This window comes from Falco naumanni, chromosome 6 (genome assembly GCF_017639655.2).
Source record: "Falco naumanni isolate bFalNau1 chromosome 6, bFalNau1.pat, whole genome shotgun sequence".
NCBI lineage: Eukaryota > Metazoa > Chordata > Aves > Falconiformes > Falconidae > Falco > Falco naumanni.
This window is the reverse complement of record NC_054059.1, coordinates 5051808-5065889: the sequence shown is the minus strand read 5'-3', so window position 1 is coordinate 5065889 and position 14082 is coordinate 5051808. Positions and strand designations below refer to the sequence as shown.

Genomic DNA, 14082 nt, shown 5'->3' with positions numbered 1-14082 from the left:
AAAAGCATAATAAATGTAATAAATGCTAAGACTCCCATCTGGCTCTTTGCATGGTCAGTTTAAGTTGGCCGAGTTTACTTCTTTAGGCTCAGCAGCTTTTAAATGCACTGTACTGCTCCGAAAAGAAGCCTGAATCTCCCAACGCCATGTTTCTGTAACCTCGCACCCTGTGAATCACCTCGCACCTGCATCACATTACCCCAGTGCTTGTGCATACAGCCAGCCAATGTTCATAAGCCAAAGATTCCCACCCATTTCTTAATGCTTGGATGTTATATTGAGTGCAAGTTTATTTTGTATTTTCACACCACGCTCTGCCCAAACTAATAAACCGTTGAAGTACAAACTCCACTGATGAGAGAAACCTGAAGGGCTTTTTTTTATAGGAGACAGCTTAGTTCTGGCTGAATTGTGCTGAACCCTGACTGACTCCATGTGGAGCCACTTGGTAATTCTTCTAAGACACCTAATTCCCCATATTTTCCAAGCTTTTCATAATCTAGGATACTCCATCCTATTACTAAAGATAACAACCCTAACAAAATAAAGAGCACAAGAAAAACTTTAGAAGACAGGCTACACTGCCTTTTATTTAGTATCAAAACTCTGTTGTCTCAGCACATGGAAGGAGAATGCTTTCCATTGCACTGCTAAAACAAAACTCTTCTTGCACTTAGCCATATGCACAACCAGTATTTTAACTTCACCAGCCTGAAAACAAAAATTATTACCTCCTGGTTTTGAAAGTATACATTTCTTCCACACAACTGATGCCTTCTAACTTGTACATGTGTAAAGCACCACGCACAGATGAGCTTAACAGTCCTCCTCTTACTGTGTCTACATTCACTGTGATTGCACTTTCTCTGATCAAGTCAAAGCAGGTTAGAAATCTACTCATTTGCTCTAAGTGAAGAAAAACTAAAGTCATTCCACTTAGCACAGATTACAATTGCTTAAATACCACTGTATGTGAAGAACATCTTTAAGAAATAAAAATCAAGCTATGGAAATGAATGTGTCTTACAATTTAAATTCTTCCTGTTACTCAGACACTATTGACTATGATGTAAGAAATCACACTATTAATGACCTCAAGCTAGCACCCAGAACAAAAAGGAACACTGTGATCTGAATGCTACATGTAGCATAGGTTAAAACCATTTCCATTAATATCTAGAATTCTTGATTTTAATTTTGAAACCAGAAATACTAAAGAAAAACAGAAAGTTAGATGATTACTTCAAAACCTCAAGAAAACAGTTGTAATTTCACAAACGTTTCAACCTATTAAAGATATTCAGTCCTATGAAAATAAGTATGATTTTGGAGGTTTGGAATTTTACACAAGGTAGTTGCTTGTATGAAAAGCCACAGTAGCTCCTTGCAAGAGTACAAGGAAACAGGGCACCTAACATTTAGGGGTTTATTTCAATGTGAATAGCAAATACCTTCTATACCTCATCCAAGCTGCTGGGTATAGGGACAAGAAACCCCATGTGACATGTTTCTTTCATACAAAACAAAGTAATGAAAGGATACCCATTGCTACCAGATGCACATGTTTGAACAACAGAGTCTCATGCAGTTGAGATTGATCTATAACCAGTTAGCGAAGAAAAAAAAGTGTTTTCCATTCTGTATTTGATGATGTTAGCATTTCAGAGCAGAAGAAACACCACACACAAGTATACTGGAGAAGTTAAATATAAAGATACGTTTCAAACCAGAAATAACAACACTGAAGAGGTTCGACACATCAATCCAGTCAGATTATAGTCCGTTATAAAAAAAAAAAGTTACCCCTACAATGAATAAGAGAACTGGTAATGGAAAATTAAGCTATATTGACTCTTTCGCTGACCAGAACTACAACTTTGAACTGTGGATCACAGCACACATGAAAAAACCCTATGAAATTTCTAATGCTAGACAGCTTCTGAAGGATCAACTAGAAGTTTTAATTTAGCTTTTATAAACAAGTTCCTTAGCTTAACAAACTCTTACTGTTATCTAAGATTATTCTAAGACCTTGGTAAGTCCTGACTGACAGACAGTCAAGGGTTATGAAGAATAAAAGTACATACATTAACAGTCTGTTTGCAGAACAGCTGCTAAAGAAACTTGGCCACAAACTTCAGCAAATGTTAGGTACCAAGACAAGCAAAAAATTAACCGCTGGAGTCAGTTTTCTTGTTAGAATATGCTTTGTCCTTTGTAGAAGCAAATTCACTTTCCTGAGAAAATACAGTCTACCCAATTTACTGGGTGTTTCTTTTTAATTTAAAATTAACTTACCGAGTGCCGTCTGCTTTCCAGCTAACTTTGTATGGCTTCTGTTCCAAAAATTTAATATTTTGCTTGTCCATGGAAACAGGTTGTGCTCCAGGGAATCCAGATCTTAAAAAACAAACAAACAAACAAAAAACAACAAAAAAATACATCCATGTTTATTAATGTTTTGCAATAAACAGTCACACATGGCAATGCATTTTTTATATTAGACTAAAGTTACACCTTGTACCAGACTTGCTGCAAGGTTAACTTGGAGTTAGAATATCTTCTCCAATAAGGTATTTTGCAAGAGGAATCAAATGCCTCTCTGATAAGAACACAGGTATTTGTTTACGACAAAACACTAAATTACGTGGAACTTCAAAGCTGGAGGAAGAGATATTTGAATTCAAAATTACAAGCACAAGAAGAACTATAAGCATCAGCAGGTCAGTAAGCATGGTGAACAACTGCCTGGATCGTCAGCTTTGGAAAGGAGGAGTTCAGAATGTGAGACATTAAAATCAACATTCTCATTAACATTGGACACAAATCCAAGTTGGCTATAAAAAAATAGTATTGTACCTCAATACTGAAATGTATAAAGAAAAATTATAATATAATAAAATAATAAAAAGCAGTTGTATAAATAAGTTGGGAATGCAGTGCAGCTTCAGCAAGCACTAAATTTTAGACAAATACCTGGACTAGACTACATCTGGAACTTGCACAGGAACAATTCATCTGAAAACATTTTGTATCTCAATGGAAAAGCAGTTCTAGAATCTTCATTTTTAGTATCAACAGCTGATCACACCATTTCACAGTACAATGCAAGATCCTCATCTGTTTCACTATTGAGTGTTTTTGGGGATTGCTTTTTTTTTTTTTTTAAACAATCCATCCAAAAATAGTTACTTTTTCTCATTTTTACAATGAGCTCTTCCGCAAAACTAGGAATGTAACACTTATTTCTAGACAGTATAAATAAACAGGTTCTAAAGGTTCTCATACCCTTCCCATCCACAGAACTGCTGACATTTTTGCTGTATTCCTCCTAACTTTGGTTGTGTTGTCACTTGGGTCACACATTTAACTGTTATTCCTTCCAAGAAAATTGCACCCTAAATAAAAAAAAAAAATAAATTAGTATTTAAGCCTTCATAAAAGCTGACCAGAGCACGTTACTACAAGATTGTCTGTTTTTACAAGTTCATCCTCATGAACAATAGTAGCTTAAATATTCCTTAAAAATTTACCCCCAGATACCAAGATACATCACTTGAGATTTGCCAGTAAACTCACTGGTGAGCCATATTATGAATGTAGGAACTAAAATGACTTATTTATGGGGAAAAACCTAAAATAATGATTAAAAAAATTTACAAAGGAGGTAAATGGTAAGGGATAAGCATTGTTTAGCTAGTACTCTCAAGAAAGTTGCCATGTCAAGCTACAGCATCAGACTCATTTTTCATTTGCAACTAAAATTATCTTATTTAAAAAGAAAGTACATTAGTATCAAGTATTTAATAGTAAATTGGTCACATATGGAATTTCAAGGTAATGCAAGATGTTTATTTATGGATGAAAATCTGAACCTAAAGCAAATCACCATACATTAAAGGTCATAAAATCTTCTGGCAGAAGCCCTTGTGACACCACTTTTAAGTGTGTCAAAAAGTATGGCGTCAAAATAAATAAACTGGAAACCAAGGACAGAATTGACATATGAAATGTTAAATAAAGTTTCTAATACATAAATAGTATTTCCAGACCAACAATTCTGTGTTTTCCTTGATTCATGAAAAGCAAGAGCTGCTCACTAACAGTAGAGATCTAACATAGAAGGTAAACCTAAGTAGCTCGGTAATTACCGAGCTCAAGTCACTGGGAAAAAATCTTTAGACAAGAGGTTTTTGCTGGGTCTTTTTAAAGACATTAAGTCATTCTTTTCTCCCTCTAAATCAAAGATGTATGTTTTCAATTAAATATGTTAATTTTATCAGACCTAGATGGTAACTGCAGTACAAGAAGTTCAATTACATTAATTTCACCTCCAGCTGGGTATCTACCACATTTTATGTCTGAAAACTTAAAACTTACACCACAGGGAAAACAATTGAAAGAATGAATGTACTTAAACAGCAGCAAACTTAAAGGGCTCTCAGTTGGTCTAGGAAAAATTGATTAACAAAAGAGAAAACATAAACGGCTGGTTTGTAACAAAGTATTTGTGTGAAATTATACTTGCATGATTTTATTCTCAACCTAAACCAAGTTACTAAAGTGGAGGTGCTATCCTGAATGCCACAGAAAAGCCTAAATAGAGATCAATAAAAGAATACTGAAAATAAAACTCAAAAATAACTTGTATATTCCAGAAAAAGTTTGATGCTGAGTGGAATAAAAACAAATTCTGTACAACAGAACACATTAAAGCCATCAGATCTAAAAAGCTACATAATAAAAGATCTCTGTAGAGATCCCAATTTGACCAGATTTATTTCAACAGCATCTCAAATACATTCGCAATGCAGACTAAGAAGATCAAAGCATGGTGCTTCAGCTGTTGAATTATGAATCCTGCAAATGAAGGTACAAGTATTGTGTATGTCATCAGTAAAATGTTTGAAACTTGCCTTAACAAATCTAGCTGCATACTACTGATGAAAGGAGCTTTTTTGCTCCTTTTTCCACACACCATGGCACTCATCTGTTCTACTCTTGAGCAAGTCTAGGAACTAATTTGGCAAAAACAGTATCATAAATTAATAATTTTCTGGCAAATTAGTATCCTAAACTAGTTCACCATAGGATGAGTCAGCACTAGTGCCAGCACGAGGGAAGCAGAAGGAACACAGAAGTGCAGGGAAAGCAGGACTACAGTTTTCAGTACAGCCTGCATTTAGTTAAGATTGGCTCAGTTGCATCTCCAAATTGTATTCCGAGAACAGTACATCCTAAAGAAATACCCTAGTGCATAACCTTAATCACCTTCAGCTCCACAGACCTTTGGTGCATCACTTGTCCCATATTATTTATGTGGGCACCAGCAGGTGCAATGGCACACAGGTGACTGGGCAAGGGAGACAGACAGTTACACGTGCCTGGCCAGCATGTTGTCTGAATTCTGAGCAAGTGGTTAAGGGCACCATGACCAAAGAAAAATGGTTGTATCTTCCTTCTCAAATAATGGCAGAATGTGACAGCAGTATGACTGCTATATATTAAAGCAAAAGGCAGGCAACTGGAAAAATTCTCCAGAAAATAAAAAGTCATAAACATGAAACTGGTGCTTGCCATTTGAAGGTCTCTCTTGCAGATTATCTGCCTCAAGTATACTCACTAGCTAAGGCACAGCACTATGAAAACAAGGTGAGTCACTCGGGCATCTGTCCCTGGCCAACTCAGCGCTCCAGGTTTCATGAGGACATTTCCTTGGATAAGGTGCCAAAACTCAGCCTGATCCAGGCGCTTCCCGCACCGTTGTTGAGCTAACAACCCCCTCTGGAAACACTACACTGGAGAATACAGTGCAAGGATGCCAGAGCGTGCAGCTCAGCAGGAGCACCTCAGGTCCTCAGTGCTGCTACGAAGCCAAGAGCTGTAAGCCCTGATGGATCCAAGGTAACTACATGCACTCAGTATCTAGTCTCTGCACAAGCTGTACTAATTAATCAAGCTCTTCCCACCTGCCACCATATCCCTCCACCCATCACTTCAGCTGAAGGAGAAGTGGCGATATGTATCATCTTGTGTTGGTTCAGATCCTAAACACCACCTGGAGGAGTGGGTGCGAGTGGGAACAGCCCCAAACACACACCTCCCTAACCCTAGTGGCTATCACCAGGCCTGGGTGATAGCCACCTTCAGGCTACTCAGACCTGACCGAGTGCCAGTATGCTCAGAGACTGCCTTCCAGAGGACAAGAAACGTTCCAAAACATGTCAGGAAGAGACACAGTCTGCATCTTCTAAAAGACAGGAAGGGAGAGACAGGAACTTACACTGATCAGCTTTGATTTAATACCTAGAAATACCAGACCAAATCACAAGAACTGCCTCTAGGCATGTACAAACAAAAAAGATACAACAAAAATATACTGACTGTCACTCAGTAACCATGGTGTTCAACTAATCATTTGGTTTTGGTGATGAAACAAGCTTCACAGAATCAGGAGAAGCAGGAAAGATCACATCTTTTGATGCCGGTTTTTGGCTCGGCTTTTGTTTGCTTGTCTTGTTCTCAGAGGGGAACTCAGAAAACATGGGGTAGATCTAACTTCTATAAAACAGGAGAGCAACACGTTTTGAAACCAGGTTCAGAGGAGCTAGTGTTTCACGAACAAAATGGAAGAATACCTTGAGGAGAATCTGCGGGGTTGTTTAGGTATAAGAGAGTTAATTTATTTTCCCTAAATTTCCTATTAGCATATTCTTATTTTTGTGACATCTGTGAATTTAGTAACAGGGATACAGACTGTGATGGCAGCTTAAGAATTCAATTCAGTGTTATCCTTAATTACAAGAATGGGCTGGAAAAAACACTGTACAATTCAGTATAAACAAAGTTCTACACTTAACAGGGCATAAGCAATTACACAAACACACACTGGTAGGTAATTAGAGAAAAAGATACGGAAGCACCAAGAGAAAAAGCGCTGAATTAGTATTATTCTGTCTTGTAAAAGGCAATTATATTGAGATATATAAACAGAAATACTAGCCTTAAGATATGAAAAATTAATTCCTCTCTATTAAGCATTAGGATGGCCTCAGCTAGAGGCTTGTGTTCAATCATAGGCACCACAGTCTCAGAAAAATGTGAGTCAACATGACAGAATACAAAGAATGACAAGAATGGACAGAAATACAAAAAATATGGACTATAGGGAAAAAGTGAACAAATTGGCATTTAATGTGGAGAAAGAGGAGGCTAAAAAGGAAATGACACCCATATATGAGTATATAAAATGCTGCTGTAAAATCAGAAAATTATCTTTTTTCCATATCCATCAAGACACCCATGGGCAGAACTGTAAGCACAGGAGTTAAACTTCAGCAAAAAAAGTAGGTTAGGCAGAAAAAAACCAAAGTCATGACATTTAGAAACAAAATACTTCGACAGTTAAATAATAAATATTATCCTTCCCAACTACATCAACTATGAGGTTTAATGGTTTCCCGGTCTCACAGATGACCACAAGACACCTGCACACAAAATCATGAAGAAAATCATTAACAGCTACCATCTCTTCTAGACCGTTTGAGATGTAACCATCCATTTTAGAAGCACTACATATCACACCCTGTAGTACCTGTGAAATATACAGCTTACATGGGACTAGAATAGGTGGCATTCCTTATTAAACAGTAAAAGATCCCGTTGAAAATTTTGAAGGTTCTAGCTCAGAATTATAACTTTTTGTCCTATTTGCAAAACCAAGTATTTTTTGCTCCAAAAACTTTTCTCCCTGAAGTGAGATTCTAAGTGTCAGTTAATAATGTTGCTTCGAAGCTACAATTATTATGGCATGCGCTGACAAAGTCAATGTGTGTTTGGATTTGCTGTGTAGCATCTGAGACCACAGCAAATAGATTTGCTGTCACCTATCAACTACATTCAGATGATGACAAAGGAAACTGTAATGGCATTATGTTCTAACTGTTCCCACAGTTTATGTAGCATAGAAAAGAAAGGCTGTCATGACTTTTTGACATCAAAATATGGAATTTTTGATGCAAGATGCTGCAATAAAGTTTCTCACATCCAAGATGGAGTTTCTGAAATGGACAGCATGCTAACTTCACAGGCTAGCCGGGCAGCTGCTTCCGACTATTCATTATCCTAGCGAGCTGCCTGGGAAGTGTCTCCTCCTCTACCTCTAAACTTTACTTGTCCCCCAAAAGACTTGGGCCAACATGAAATCATTTCAGATCTCACCACTATCGCCACAGCCACCTCTAGTCTGACACTGTCTACCCTCCGGTGTTTACAGAAAGAGTCAAATTTGAAGGCTGAAAACAAATACTACAAGAAATCAACATAATGCTGAAAACTTAGCCCTTTAGACAGTAAAATAATAAGAAAATCTGAGCAAGAGGTATTTACCTGATAATCATACCCATGTAGATCACATATTTACAAGGAATCACAAATAGACTGTATCCATCTCTACTGAGTCAAGCAGTCCAATCTGCCAGCCAAGAACCATGGTAAAGAATTCTCCCAGTTCCTCCTCTTCATGTCAAAGAATGTTCCTCCAGAGCTGCAAAACTGAATTATACGAATATGCATATTAACTAGATGATTCTTTTTTTCATAAATTCTCTAACTCATAATTACCTTTTAGTCATTAATATGCTTATTCGTATAATTTAGCTTCCAGCTTTCAAAAGAACTATGGTGGCAGATAAGAAAAAGCCTGGGAAGCCAGGATCATGATTCCTGTTAAACAGACCAGTTCAGTTTTATACTTGCTGAAAAGAGGCTGTCATTGGATGTCACCATCACACCTCATTTGCTAACACATCAAAAGGCAAGTCAAAAACACAGGTCTGTGGTTCCAGCCCAAATAAATTTTCTGAAATATCAATGTTTTACTGCATGGCTAATGGGGGTAGTGACCATATCCCTGAGTATATTTTTACTATGGATTTTGACTGTTGGCAATTTTTTATTCCAGCTGATAGATTATTTGAAAGTTTTCAAAGTTCATCTTGCTTCTCTGGACAAGATTTTATATTCCTTTTAGGCTAATTTCTTCCATACTCCATCTGTAAACCACATTGAGCAGCTGCAGTAACAACAAAATGCATTTTTGCAGCGTATTTCCTATGAGGATTTCCAAGTGTTTGCAAACAAATACACCTCAGACACAAGTAAATGAATTCAGTGTTATGCAAAAAGAACTGAATCTATTTTTGCACTCAGCAACATTCTCCCCTAGTTTATCTGCAAATAAAATAAAAAAAGTCAGGGATTTGGAGAGAACTGAGCCATTAGTCTACAGATGATACAAGTATATTCTTCACTCTGGAGTATTAGTTCCATACTATGGTAACTACAGCAACTTATTTCATCAGAATTATGCAGATGTATGTTCAATCACCATAAGCGATCAGCCATATTTCTTATCATTATACAGTTAAAACAGCTTTGAACAAAAAATAATTTCAAAGCTGCCTTGGGGATTTTAAGCTTATATTGCTTTTTGATAACCCAATTCTCAACCCTCCAAAATTTCAAAAGGTAAGAAAATTTACCAAAATGAGCAGTGAATTTAAAAAAATTCTGAATTTCATCCACATGGCTACAAAAAAATAAGTAAAAACTGTTTACACACATACATCATAACATTTCACCCCTAAAGATAAAGAGAATAATTAAAAAGTGCTTTACTATTTCAACACAAATTTATTAAAAATTGTTATATAAGAAAAAATTTAAGGAATTTTTACAACTGGAATAACTGGAAGTTGTCACAACAACTGGAAGTTGAGGTGTTGAATGTTAAAGTTCGAAGTTCATACAGGATGCATAAGAAAGCTTGCAATGAAGATACCAGTTTTTCCCGGTTAAGAGACAATACTACCAGTCCTTATATGCAAGAGCACTGGCACTTGTTTAGCATGTATTAACTGATGACTATGAGTTTATGAAATTAAGTATAGCAATTAGAATAGTAAGTTCTTAATCAAAAATACCAGTTTTAGGCGTTCTTTTTTCCTCTTGCCAAAGGAAGAGCTTGATGATCCAGGTTCTGATTCTTGGCCTCCTGTTTTACCATTATCATCATCCTCCTCTTCATCATCATCAAAGCACCATTCTGGTAGCTCAGGTGGTGATGGTGCATCATCTTCATCTCCATAACGACGAAATAGTTCCTTCAAATAGTCACCTTTATAAATACCTGGTGGTCTAGCCTGAGCAAAAGTGGCCACAGCAGCCTCAATACTGTCAAATAAAAATTGAAAATTACTCTGGATGCTTAATTTATATGTTTTAGTCATATTCTGCCTTATCAAACCTAAGATTTATTGGGACTGAGAATTAAAAATTCCAAACTGGTAAATGCAAAAAAACATTCATTATATTTGAAACATCATGCTTAGATCAGCCTGGTAACAGTTGCTCTTGCACAAGATTCTGCATAATTATGTAGGCACTGCATATGTTCTCAAAAGTAACTGCATCTTGCACTGCTTCCCTGATTGTAGCAAATAAGTGGTCTGTTGCTCACCTAGGTAAAACTTTTATTGCTACAGAAAAGGCATGAGTGACACATAGACAAGTACTTAAAAGACTGAATGAAGACAAAAAAAGCAACACAAAAAGAGATGAACAAACTTAATGAAGAAAAATGCAAGTGTTGAAATTAAAATGTGGCAACATTTTTCCCCCTAAGAATTATCTCTCCTTTCATTAGACATTTTGTCATCACATTGGGAAAAAGCATCCTCATCTTTTCAAATTACTTCTCTTTCCAGAAGTTACTCATTAAAAAATGTAATTCAGAAGCCTTTTACTGTGCAGCTAACACTTAATCTTAAGTGCTTTAATAAACTGGAGACTGGATCAAAAAAAAATTAGAAACCAAAATTAACAGTCAGGCACCTTTACTAGCCAACTGGAAAGCACTCCAAAATATACACCAGCAAGCACAGCACAAGGGGTTTATCATTACTATTTTCACAATTCCTTTGAAAACGGTTAACATAAAACAATGGACATAATTCTGTCTACAATTTGTCATGGCTGTGTGGAGCACTAATGTTCCATGGACCAACATTTAGAGATTTTGCTAAATAAAAGGAGAAATCACAAAAGGTACATGCCCCTGTTAGGCTTCTTGACAAGCCTTAAACTGGAACAAAAAGTCTTAAAGCTGGAACAAAAGTACAGATTACATGCTGTGACATGAATTTTTTCATTTAAGAAAATAGCCTGCCACTGGAACAAGGAAAACATACAGCTAAAATGCAAAAAAAGAATTTAAATACAAAAAAGTATTATTTTTTTTTTTGTCATATCTGTACAGTATGAGAAAGAGCCTGAGAATTTTATGAAATAAATTTCCCAGAATAGACAGAAACACCTCCTAAGAACCAGTAAGTTTGGCCCTCTCTTCTGATCTTTGGTAAGAGTAGAAAACAAAACATTTTCCAGAGTAAGACTATCAAATGGTCAGCCATCAGATCTCAGAAATTACCAGTTTAAGAATCTGAATTATTCATATACAGAAGAAGCTTTAATATAAAGAAGCTTCATATAAAGAAGGAGCTTTCTTCGCCGTTCTGTTTTCTAAGACTCCTAATTTTTTCCTCACAAGAAATTTTTTTGTTTTGGTATCTTTCTTAAATTGTTTCAAATCTTCTGTAAGCAATGCCATAGAAAGAACAAAACAAACCAAAAGGGATGGGGCCTGAAAGATGCTTAGATTTGTCTCTGATGATATTAGAAGAACTCTATATAGTATTCTGGAATAGATGGCAATGAAAGCTAAAAGAAGCAGCATAGATTTCAAGCACGGAAACCTAGCTGAAAGAAAACATATTTTGCAAGTTCTAGAAACATAGCAGTCTTCAGGAAAAATCAGTTGTGAAAAAGAGTATTAAGGTTTCTGATCACTACCTGGACAGATTTCAGTCTGGATGACCTTTCTTTAAACTGAACCATAAAATACATCTCAGTATTCACAACACATCAGCAGCATTCCTGTATCATACACTTAAGGAATGAATACAGATGGATTTTTCCATCAGGAAAATCTTATTTCCTCATCAGCAAATAACAATGCCTATTTTAAAGAATGATACAGCAAATTGGATTTATCTTGATACGATGCTTAGCATTAACTACCACCTTGTCAAAATTCATTCTTTTGCTGTGGACATTTTTCCCTATCAGATTGTTCTACTAAAAAAATCTGACAGAGATGAACAAACTTGATAGACCTAAATGGAGGAGAAAAAAAAAAAAAAAAGAGAGAGAGAGACATGGCTGTTAAGTTTTAAGGCTTTTCCCACAGAGTTTTGAAAATAAAGAGAGGCTCCATAAAAACAGGAGTTCCAAATAGATTCAAATGCATTTCCTCTTCAGAACAAAGGAACAATTCTAAGTCTAATTATTGCATACTGCTTTAAAATTGTTAGATTAAAAGCATACACATTTGCTAGTTCATAGGAACAAACGGATTCATACTATAAAGATACTTGTATCTGTGTCTACTTCTTATGCTCAGCTAAGATTCTGCCAAGATTCAGCCACCCACTACTAATGGTGTTCTGCCTCCATTACTCCAATGTCTTTCTTCCAAGTTTACTAACAGACAACAATGACCTAGTTCTTTGCAAACAGCTTGCATGTACATGCTAAGTGCCAAATAACTGTATGTCCACTCATATGAAAATGCTGCAACAGGAGTAGAATTTTCTTCACTTAAATGACAAAACCAAGAAGTATCATCAGAATGCTTAAGGGGCTTGTTAAGAAACATGCCTTGCATGGGATCCCGTCAGCAAAGAAATAGTGTTTTGTGACTACTACCAAACATGCGAAAGTCATGCCCAGCATGGTACAGGCAATTTTTTGTTATTTGAAAAAGTTCACTATTTTTTAGGAAGAAACCGACATTTTTATAATCACAAAAAACCCAGGTGAATCTGTACAGAGGCATGGTGTAGCCCTTAGTCAACAAGCTGGAAACAAGGACTTTGTCTCCCCGCGACCCCTCAGAAGCAAGTATGTCACTCGGCTGTTGCTCTAGCTAATCTGTTCAGAACTCAAAAAAACCAAAAAAGTCTACATGCAAATCTACATGAAAAAGATGAAGTTAGAGAAATAATCTTTCATGCATCTCTGAACTCTACATTCTTACTCAAAATGTGGGACACCTCACAGGGAAGAGACACAATACAATGTATACACTGCTAAAAGCCCACACACAGCAGGTACAGCTGACTTTTCACCTACTGAGCCTGGAAAGCTTGACTGAAACAGGCTAAACTACCAAGGGATTATATAAACCATGTTAATATAGCTTATTTGCTCAAGATTAGTAGGCAGTTTTAAAAAACAAACAGTGAATATATTAGGATAGCTGTCAGGACAGTAAGCCAAACAAACTAAAGATGCCTTTGGTCACTCTCCACAAATCCCTAGAAATTAACATTCAAAGTTACCTCCAGTCCAACTTCTCGACCAAAAAGGCACAGATCAGAAATCCAGTTCTATTGAAACCATGTGTGCAATGGACACCTAGACAAGACAAGAGAAGGGTAGAATCATTTGCAAGTCGTTTTAACGAATGTCCTTTAGTTTCACAAGTGTGTTTTTGGATCCTTCTACCTTCAGCAGTAACATTAAAGAATTCTCCCCCTTCCCATCAAGGCAGCTTAGATCACATAAGGCGTATAAGCCTAAAAAGCAGTTTATTAAATTCTTTCTGCAAATTATTAGCAACAAGAGTATAGGATACTTCAGTTTCTCCCAATTCAAGAGCACTAACTTAATGCAACTAAAATATGGCTAATACAGATAAGATCCAAAATATTTAATGATTAATGCTTATCAGAAGACAACACAATCAAATTCAATAATTGTGCTTTTAGTGGATTCAACAAGCATTACATTCATTTCACACCATCAGGCATAAAAATCATGTTCAGTTTACCCTACCTCAAACTTGAAAGCAGTGTCAATAGACCACAATTCTATTTCAAATTTGCCATTACCACGCTAAGACCAAACTTACTGATCTTGGGGAAAAAAAAAAAAAAACTACAAAAGGAAAATTATACAACA

At 36.3% G+C, this 14082-nt stretch overlaps 1 protein-coding gene across 4 annotated transcripts in view; it reads right to left on the bottom strand.

Annotated features, from left to right (window-relative positions):
- Positions 1-14082, bottom strand: part of RNGTT (RNA guanylyltransferase and 5'-phosphatase) — a 189228-nt gene that overhangs the window by 154780 nt on the left and 20366 nt on the right. For all 4 annotated transcript variants that reach the window (XM_040597832.1, XM_040597834.1, XM_040597831.1 and 1 more), the window contains 4 exons: positions 13461-13536; positions 9984-10233; positions 3289-3398; positions 2299-2400 (listed from right to left, as the gene is read on the bottom strand). In XM_040597832.1, the coding sequence (XP_040453766.1) occupies positions 2299-2400; positions 3289-3398; positions 9984-10233; positions 13461-13536 (538 nt within the window). The remainder of the gene's footprint in view (positions 1-2298; positions 2401-3288; positions 3399-9983; positions 10234-13460; positions 13537-14082) is intronic.